The 10,774-nt window shown below is 43.3% G+C and overlaps 1 protein-coding gene across 2 annotated transcripts; it reads left to right on the forward strand.

Annotated features, from left to right (window-relative positions):
* Positions 1-154: 154 nt before the first annotated feature.
* On the forward strand, positions 155-5,249 carry sdf2 (stromal cell-derived factor 2). 2 transcript variants are annotated; one of them, XR_005040495.1, is made up of 4 exons: positions 155-392; positions 568-764; positions 2,970-3,372; positions 3,455-5,249. XR_005040495.1 is itself a non-coding variant. In XM_021591614.2 (3 exons), exons 1-3 carry the CDS (start codon positions 218-220, stop codon positions 3,270-3,272), a joined length of 675 nt encoding a protein of 224 aa, XP_021447289.2. In that variant the 5' UTR covers positions 155-217; the 3' UTR covers positions 3,273-4,742. The 2 variants fall into 2 exon arrangements, 1 of the variants encoding a protein (XP_021447289.2); XM_021591614.2 differs by having other exon boundaries at positions 2,970-4,742.
* The last annotated feature ends 5,525 nt before the right edge of the window (positions 5,250-10,774 follow it).

A 10,774-nucleotide genomic window follows, 5' to 3' on the forward strand; every position in this document is an offset into this window, starting at 1 on the left:
AAATAACGAACTAAGTATTGATTTCAACGTAAAAACAAACGAAGTAGACTCATAAGTACTTCAAATTTATAACAAAATCCGCAAATGCCACATTACTTTTAATCTAAAATGAGTCATCCGCGCCAGCAGGGGGCGCCCTCCTTCCCCACGGTACCATTTCCATGACGTAGCAGAAACTAATGAACATCGCGGAGTTGAGTGGCAGCTGCGAGCGGTAATGGATAACTGTACTGGTCATTCACACTTTTTATTGAGCGCTTTCTTATTGACATGTTTACTTGGGCTATCGCTCGGGACGGAACTGAGCTTTGTGACTTGCGGCTCGGTTGTAAAGCTGTTAAATGTAAAGCACAATGTCAGACTGCACTCTCACGACGTGCGCTACGGCTCCGGTGAGTCAATGTGTTCTTGCTATCTAGCCAACTGCCAGCGTCTACTAGTAGCTAACTATAGCTTGGATACAGAGAAATGGAAAAACAGCTTGACTTGATTATATTCTCTCTCTTCTCCATTGTTCTCACTCATGTTTCTGTTTGCCTGACGGTGTATTTGCCTCTGTCCTGCCAGGCAGCGGACAGCAGTCAGTAACAGGCGTGACCACGGTGGAGGACAGTAACAGCTACTGGAGTGTACGGGGCACCAGCGGGGCCCAGTGTCACCGGGGGACTCCTATTAAGTGTGGTCAGACCATCCGCCTCACACATGTCAACACTGGACGCAACCTGCACAGCCACTACTTCTCCTCTCCGCTTTCCTCCAACCAGGTCAAGGGAAACATCATGTGTGTGACCCAAATGACACCCTATTTCCTATTTAGACCAGGGCCCATATAGCTATAGTTAAAAGGGCCCATAAGGTTCTGGTCAAAAATAGTGCTCTGTATAGCGCAGAGGTACTCAACTCATACCCTACGAGGTCCGGAGCCTGCTGGTTTTCTGTTCTACCTGATAATTATTTTGCACACAACTGGTGTGACAGGTCTAAATCAGTCCCTGATTAGGGGAAACAATGAAAAAATGCAGTGGAACTGTCTTCGAGGTCTAGAGTTGAGTTTGAAGGGTATAGGGAATAGGCTGTCATTTGGGGTGAAAGTCTATGTCAATATTTGTTTATTCTGTTTTGAAACACTTTAGCCTGGCTCACTGTGTGGAGATAAGTGTATCACCATGTTTCACAAGAGGTCTGGACTAGTGGTCGACCGATTAATCGGAATGGACAATTTTTAATTACAGCCGATTTCAAGTTTTCATAAAAATCAGAAATCTGTGTTTTTGGGCGCCGATTTGCAGATTTTTAAAAACATTTTTTTTTATACCTTTTTATTTATCTAGGCAAGTCAGTTAAGAACACATTCTTATTTTCAATGACTGCCTAGGAACGGTGGGTTAACTGCCTCGTTCAGGGGCAGAATGACAGATTTATACCTTGTCAGCTCGGGAGATCCAATCTTGCAACCTTACAGTTAACTAGTCCAACGCAATAACGACCTGCCTCTCTCTCGTTGCACTCCCCAAGGAGACTGCCTGTTACGCGAATGCGGTAAGCCAAGGTATGTTGCTAGCTAGCAGCTTGCTCTGCATGGGTAATGCTACTTCGAGGGTGGCTGTTGTCGTTGTGTTGCTGGTTCGAGCCCAGGAAGGAGCGAGGAGAGGGACGGAAGCTATACTGTTACACTGGCAATACTAAAGTGCCTATAAGAACATCTAATTGTCAAAGGTTAATGAAATACAAATGGTATAGAGGGAAATAGTCCTATAATAACTACAACCTAAAACTTCTTACCTGGGAATATTGAAGACTCATGTTAAAAGGAATCACCAGCTTTCATATGTTCTCATGTTCTGAGCAAGGAATTTCGACATTAGCTTTCTTACATAGCACATGATTTACTTTCTTCTCCAACACTTTGTTTTTCCATTATTTAAACCAAATTGAACATGTTTCATTATTTTGACATAAAATAGCCTCCAACACTCTACTCAGCAAACTGGATGTAGTCTATCACAGTGTCATCCGTTTTGTCACCAAAGCCCCATATACTACCCACCACTGTGACCTGTACGCTCTCGTTGGCTGGCCCTCGCTTCATACTCGTCGCCAAACCCACTGGCTACAGGTTATCTACAAGTCTCTGCTAGGTAAAGCCCCGCCCTATCTCAGCTCGCTGGTCACCATAGCAGCACCCACTCCTAGCACATGCTCCAGCAGGTATATCTCACTGGTCACCCCCAAAGCCAATTCCTCCTTTGGTCGCCTTTCCTTCCAGTTCTCTGCTGCCACTGACTGGAACAAACTGCAAAAATCACTGAAGCTGGAGATTCCCATCTCCCTCACTAGCTTTAAGAACCAGCTGTCAAAGCAGCTCACAGATCACTGCACCTGTTCATAGCCCATCTGTATACAGTCCATCTATCTACCTCATCCCCATACTGTATTTATTTATTTTGCTCCTTTTGCTGACTATGTTTGTTTATTCCATGTGTAACTCTGTGTTGTTGTATGTGTCAAACTGCTATGCTTTATCTTGGCCAGGTCGCAGTTGCAAAGGAGAACTTGTTCTCAACTAGCTTACCTAAATAAAATGTATTTATTTTTTACTTGAGGCTAAATTGATTTTATTGATGTATTATATTAAGTTAAAATAAGTATTCATTCAGTATTGTTGTAATTGTCATTATTACAAATAAATAAATAAAAATCGACCGATTTAATCGGTATCGGCTTTTTTGGTCCTCCTATAATCGGCATTGAAAAATCATAATCGGTCGACCTCTAGTCTGGACCTTTATGGCACAGGAGGTTGTAGGGTGTGTTGCCCTTGATGCTGGATTGAACCCCTGCTCTCTGTCCCCCTCAATCACTAACTACAATACTAAAAATATATATCATTGTATAATTGTTCATGCTTTCTCTGATCCTCTTTCTTTCTCCCTCCCCCGTGCTCTCTCTCCCTCTCCCCCCTCTCTCAGGAGGTGAGTGCGTTTGGTGAGGAGGGCGAGGGGGACCACCTGGATGAGTGGACGGTGCAGTGTGGAGGGGCGGTGTGGCAGCGCGAGGAGGCTGTCCGCTTCCAGCACGCCTCCACCGATGCGTTGCTATCGATTACAGGGGAGCAGTACGGCCGGCCCATCCACGGGCAGAGGGAAGTGCACGCCATGATGGGTCCCAGCCAGCACAGCCTGTGGAGGGCCATGGAGGGGGTTTATATGAAGCCCAGTGAAAGCCCACTAGGGAACAAGGACTTCAGCCATCCTCTACACACAGAGTTCTGATTCAATCAGACTACAGCCATCCTCTACACACACAGAGACTGACTACAGTCATCCTCTACACACACACAGACTGACTACAGCCATCCTCTACACACACAGACTGACTACAGCCATCCTCTACACACAGACTGACTACAGCCATCCTCTACGCACAGACTGACTACAGCCATCCTCTACGCACGGACTGACTACAGCCATCCTCTACACACACAGAGACTGACTACAGCCATCCTCTACACACACAGACTGACTACAGCCATCCTCTACGCACAGACTGACTACAGCCATCCTCTACGCACAGACTGACTACAGCCATCCTCTACACACAGACTGACTACAGCCATCCTCTACACACAGACTGACTACAGCCATCCTCTACGCACAGACTGACTACAGCCATCCTCTACGCACGGACTGACTACAGCCATCCTCTACGCACGGACTGACTACAGCCATCCTCTACGCACGGACTGACTACAGCCATCCTCTACGCACGGACTGACTACAGCCATCCTCTACGCACGGACTGACTACAGCCATCCTCTACACACAGACTGACTACAGCCATCCTCTACGCACGGACTGACTACAGCCATCCTCTACGCACGGACTGACTACAGCCATCCTCTATGCACGGACTGACTACAGCCATCCTCTACACAATAGTTTTGATTATCAATCAACCTGACCTGGCTCTATATACCATTTTCTTCCCTGTTGTCTCTCTCTCGCCCCCCCCGGACCCAGAGTTGTGATCTACTCTGGCCCCTGGCCCCCTGTATCCAACCCAACTTAGTTGTCTGCCTACCTGTCTCTTACTCAACTCCCTCTGTTTTGAGGACACTCTCACGCACAGTGGATCTAATCTAGGGGTTGCCAGGACAACTACAGAACTCTTTGACCAATCCAATCTCTGTCACCTGACCTCATCAACAGAGACTATTTGATACACTAAACGAATGCTGCTACAAGATGTGGTAAATACAATTTTCTATTTCCCCTCCACACACCTCCTCCCAACGTGGTACTTCAACATAGACATGTAAAGGTATGTGAGACACCAGAACAAAAACAGCTAGTGATTGTATTGTTCTGTATGTCAGAGGTGCTACATAGCCATTTTGCTAGTGCCTCTAAGATGGTGCCCCGTGTCTGACTGGTTATAGAATGGGGTAAATATGACTTCATTGGTCCCCTGATATGATCAACAACAGACTACGGTCCATATCAATTCTGCAGGTTTGTGTTGATTGTGCACAGAAACGCTAAATGGAGGCCAGTGTTTATAAAAAAAATAAAAATTAAAAAAAAGAAAGTATTGTGCATCTACAAACGTACGAAAAACAACAGCCTTGTTACGGTGCCTTTTATTACATTATCGATTTCTCTCTACTATTCAAACAAGTGTCGTATCAATAAAGAGGAGCAGTTTGAACCGTTTTAATTAAAGAAACATTTGAATCCTAAGCACACTGCCTATCCCCACAATTCTCTTCTTTACCATGAACAAGTAGGGTGTCTTTGTTTGACTTGATTTCAGTTTAAGTCCATACAGTATTACATATCCCTTCCATTGACTAAGCTGAAACATGAAGAGTACCATAATTCTCTGTCCACTACAGTATTATGTCAGTCAGTGGTAGGAGTAGATTCCATTCAGGAAATTCAGAACCTAAATCATAATTCCAATTGAGGAACAGAAAGGAACGTCCCCCGTTGAAAATGCAAGGCACTTTTTGAGTCTAGAATTTCTCAATTCACCTTCTAGAACTAACAGAATTGGATTGGAATTGACCCCAGCCACACTGTCATTGTCCCAGGGGTTGACAGCTACAGCCTGTCTGGTCTGACGTGAGTCTTACAAAGTGTTTTCTATCAGGTGTCTGTGAGTGTTCATTTCAACACAAAGGTTTGTTTTCACAAGACTTGTACATGATTGTAATAGATACCTCAGATTAAATGGATGTTTTGTGCTAACCAGTGTTATGTTCTCTGTCTGTCCTTGGTTGATGACGTAACTCGTCTGTATCGTCACGGCAGAAAAGGTATTCTCTCTTCAGATTTCTAACCTCGTCATCAATGGCTCTTAATACTTTTTATTACAGAGACATAACAACACTTAAAGTGATGCTCCAGAGATTTTGTATAATTTCAGCCAGAAGGTTTGAAAGTAGTGCTCATGTCACAAGCCAAAACGGGTCCCTGAAAATTGTGCACTACTGTATAATATGTTAGGTCCTGCAAAAAAATTATAATATATATATTTATACACACACACACACACACACACTACCGTTCAAAAGTTTGGGACCACTTAGAAATATCCTTGTTTTGAAAAGAAAAGCAAAAAATGTTGTCCATTAAAATAACATCAAATTGTTCAGAAATACAGTGTCGACATTGTTAACGTTGTAAATGACTATTGTAGCTGGAAACGTCTGGTTTTTAATAGAATATCTACATAGGCGTACAGAAGCCCATTATCAGCAACCATCACTCCTGTGTTCCAATGGCACGTTGTGTTAGCTAATCCAAGTTTATCATTTAAAAAGCCTAATTGATCATTAGAAAACCCTTTTGCAATTATGTTAGCACAGCTGAAAACTGTTGTTCTGGTTTAAAGAAGCAATAAAACTGGCCTTCTACAGACTAGTTGGAAAACAAAGAACCTTATTCTGAAACACGTCAGTCTATTCTTGTTCTGAGCAATGAAGGCTATTCCATGTGAGAAATTGCCTTGAAACTAAAGATTTCGTACAAAGCTGTGTGCTACTTCCTTCACAGAACCGAGAAAACTGTCTAACCAGAATAGAAAGAGGAGTGGGAGGCCCCGGTGCACAACTGAGCAAGAGGACAAGTACAATAGAGTGTCTAGTTTGAGAAGCAGATGCGTCACAAGTCCTCAACTGGCAGCTTCATTAAATAGTACCCGCAAAACACCCGTCTCAACGTCAACAGTGAAGAGGCGACTCCGGGATGCTGGTCATTCTTGGCAGAGTTGCAAAGAAAAAGCCATATTTCAGCCTGGCCAATAAAAAGAAAAGATTAAAATGGGCAAAAGAACACAGAAACTGGACAGAGGAATTCTGCCTAGAAGGCCGCATCCCGGAGTCGCCTCTTCACTGGTGACGTTGAGACTGGTGTTTTGCTTCGTGAATCTTCATGAATCAGCCTTTTAAAATGATAAACTTTGATTAGCTAACACCATTGGCACACAGGAGTGATGGTTGCTGATGATGGGCCTCTACGCCTATGTCGATATTCCATAAAAAAATCTGCTGTTTCCAGCTACAATAGTCATTTACAACATTAACAATGTCTACACTGTATTTATGATCAATTTGATGATATTTTAATGGACAAACACAGTGATTTCCTTTTAAAAACAAAGACATTTCTATGTGACCCCAAACTTTTGAACGGTTGTGTATATATATACAGTGCCTTGCGATAGTTTTCGGCCCTCTTGAACTTTGCGACCTTTTGCCACATTTCATGCTTCAAACATAAAGATATAAAACTGTATTTTTTTGTGAAGAATCAACAACAAGTGGGACACAATCATGAATTGGAACGACATTTATTGGATTTTTCAAACTTTTTTAACAAATCAAAAACTGAAAAATTGGGCGTGCAAAATTATTCAGCCCCATTACTTTCAGTGCAGCAAACTCTCTCCAGAAGTTCAGTGAGGATCTCTGAATGATCCAATGTTGACCTAAATGACTAATGATGATAAATACAATCCACCTGTGTGTAATCAAGTCTCCGTATAAATGCACCTGCACTGTGATAGTCTCAGAGGTCTGTTAAAAGCGCAGAGAGCATCATGAAGAACAAGGAACACACCAGGCAGGTCCGAGATACTGTTGTGAAGAAGTTTAAAGCCGGATTTGGATACAAAAAGATTTCCCAAGCTTTAAACATCCCAAGGAGCACGGTGCAAGCGATAATATTGAAATGGAAGGAGTATCAGACCACTGCAAATCTACCAAGACCTGGCCGTCCCTCTAAACTTTCAGCTCATACAAGGAGAAGACTGATCAGAGATGCAGCCAAGAGGCCCATGATCACTCTGGATGAACTGCAGAGATCTACAGCTGAGGTGGGAGACTCTGTCCATAGGACAAAAATCAGTCGTATATTGCACAAATCTGGCCTTTATGGAAGAGTGGCAAGAAGAAAGCCATTTCTTAAAGATATCCATAAAAAGTGTTGTTTAAAGTTTGCCACAAGCCACCTGGGAGACACACCAAACATGTGGAAGAAGGTGCTCTGGTCAGATGAAACCAAAATTGAACTTTTTGGCAACAATGCAAAACGTTATGTTTGGCGTAAAAGCAACACAGCTCATCACCCTGAACACACCATCCCCACTGTCAAACATGGTGGTGGCAGCATCATGGTTTGGGCCTGCTTTTCTTCAGCAGGGACAGGGAAGATGGCTAAAATTGATGGGAAGATGGATGGAGCCAAATACAGGACCATTCTGGAAGAAAACCTGATGGAGTCTGCAAAAGACCTGAGACTGGGACGGAGATTTGTCTTCCAACAAGACAATGATCCAAAACACAAAGCAAAATCTACAATGGAATGGTTCAAAAATAAACATATCCAGGTGTTAGAATGGCCAAGTCAAAGTCCAGACCTGAATCCAATCGAGAATCTGTGGAAAGAACTGAAAACTGCTGTTCACAAATGCTCTCCATCCAACCTCACTGAGCTCGAGCTGTTTTGCAAGGAGGAATGGGAAAAAATGTCAGTCTCTCGATGTGCAAAACTGATAGAGACATACCCCAAGCGACTTACAGCTGTAATTGCAGCAAAAGGTGGCGCTACAAAGTATTAACTTAAGGGGGCTGAATAATTTTGCACGCCCAATTTTTCAGTTTTTGATTTGTTAAAAAAGTTTGAAATATCCAATAAATGTCGTTCCACTTCATGATTGTGTCCCACTTGTTGTTGATTCTTCACAAAAAAATACAGTTTTATATCTTTATGTTTGAAGCCTGAAATGTGGCAAAAGGTCGCAAAGTTCAAGGGGGCCGAATACTTTCGCAAGGCACTGTATATAAACTCAGCAAAAGGAACGTCCTCTCACTGTCAAAACTTATCATGTGTAAATATTTGTATGAACATAATAACAATATTCAACAACTGAGACATAAACTGAACAAGTCCCAAGCTCAGTCCGATGATGCTGTGACACACCGCGCCAGACCACGACGGACCCTCCACCTCCAATTCGATCCCGCTCCAGGGTACAGGCCTCAGTGTAACGCTCATTCCTTCAATGATAAATGCAATTCCGACCATCACCCTTGGTGAGACAAAACCGCAACTCGTCAGTGAAAAGCACTTTTTGCCAGTCCTGTCTGGTCCAGCAACGGTGGGTTTGTGCCCATAGGCAACGTTGTTGCAGGTGATGTCTGGTGAGGACCTGCCTTACAACAGGCCTACAAGCCCTCAGTCCAGCCTCTCTCAGCCTATTGCAGACAGTCTGAGCACAGATGGAGGGATTGTGCGTTCCTGGTGTAACTCGGGCAGTTGTTGCCATCCCGTGACTGTCCCGCAGGTGTGATGTTCAGATGTACCGATCCTGTGCTGGTGTTGTTACACGTGGTCTGCCACTGCGAGGACGATCGGCTATCCGTCTCCCTGTTGCGCTGTCTTAGGCGTCTCACAGTGCGGACTTGCAATTTATTGCCCTGGCCACATCTGCAGTCCTCATGCCTACTTGCGGCATGCCTAAGGCACGTTCATGCAGATGAGAAGGGACCCTGGGCATCTTTCTTTTGGTGTTTTTCAGAGTCAGTAGAATGGTCTCTTTATTGTCCTAAGTTTTCATAACTGTGACCTTAATTGCCTACCGTCTGTAAGCTGTTAGTGTCTTAACGACCGTTCCACAGGTGCATGTTCATTAATTATTTATGGTTCATTGAACAAGCATGGGACACAGTGTTTAAAACCTTTACAATGAAGATCTGTGAAGTTATTTGGATTTTTACGAATTATCTTTGAAAGAGTGCTGAAAAAGGGGACGTTTATTTTTTTGCTGAGTTCATATAAATGTATTTTTTGCAATTCGTATTGACATGTTAGGAATTCCAATTCATACAATATGTTACGAATTTGTCAGTGCTTTAGATCCTGGACTGCATCTTTAATGTTCAATGCCGTGGAGATTGTGAGAGCTGAAACTCTGTAGCTTCAGGTAATACACAACTGTTTACATAATGTACTTCAATGTAACTACACAGTATTGGAGCAACTTGCCTCTATTCAATCTGGATCAGATAGCGTAATTGAAAAGCAAAGTTAATTTCCCATTGAGCTGACATATGAGGGATATATGCACTGTTTACCATGAATGCAGTCTTGGCTAACTTGGCAATCACGCTGCAATGCTGAACTTCTGCGATACTGATTGAATATAGAGCCCTTGACATAAAGAGAGTTTGACTATTAATTATGCATACACACGTTTGAGTGAAAGACGAGAATTTTATTGACCCAGACTCACAGTGACAGAGGTAGACTTCACCGTACCAGTGGAATATTCTCCTCACAAAGACTGGCCAACAGGTAGATGTGCTCCTTGGCCCACTGGTAGTGCACAGAAGAAACACTCTGGGCATAGAACTCAAATGTGACATAGAACTCAAGAACCTGATATAGAACTCCATGAAATGACATAGAGCTGTGTGTGTGTGAGTGAGTGCGTCTGTGTGTGCATTCCTGTGTGACGTGTGTTCCCCACCTTGGGGTGTGTACAGTCATAGCGGGTGTGTCTGTAGTGCTCTAGGACCTGTGTGTAGAGTCTGAAGGAGGAGATGTGAGAGAAGTGGGCTGTCTGAACCCGAAGAGACTGTTCCTCAGACATAATATACACTTCGGGAAATGATTGGGGTTGCCTTAGTAATGTTGACATGAACCAACAGCAATATGTTTTGCATGTTGTATATTGTCCTCCTTGAGGTGTTTCTAGACACAATTAGACAGCCTTAACTGTAATATTTTAATGCATTGTTCAACAAATCCCTCTTGTAACTAATGTGTACATTATGTCATGCATATGAAAGTGTTTAGTGGCCTTTATAACAATGTTAAGTACCTTCAATGTTATGGGAGTCCAATACCAGTAGCTCCTCCCTCTCCTCGGGGCTAGCTGCTGATTGGCTGTGTCTCTGCAGTGCGGTCACCTCTCCATGTAGTCTCTGGGTTACATGACTCACCTGTGATGTAGTGTAAACACCTGGACAAGGTAAAGGTGATACATGTTGTAAACACCTGGACAAGGTAAAGGTGATACATCTTGTAAACACCAGGACAAGGTAAAGGTGATACAAGGTAAAGGTGATACATGTTGTAAACACCTGGACAAGGTAAAGGTGATACATGTTGTAAACACCTGGACAAGGTAAAGGTGATATGTTGTAAACACCTGGACAAGGTAAAGGTGATACATGCTGTAAACACCTGGACAAGGTAAAGGTGATACA

This window comes from Oncorhynchus mykiss, chromosome Y (genome assembly GCF_013265735.2).
Source record: "Oncorhynchus mykiss isolate Arlee chromosome Y, USDA_OmykA_1.1, whole genome shotgun sequence".
NCBI classification, from domain to species: Eukaryota; Metazoa; Chordata; class Actinopteri; order Salmoniformes; family Salmonidae; genus Oncorhynchus; species Oncorhynchus mykiss.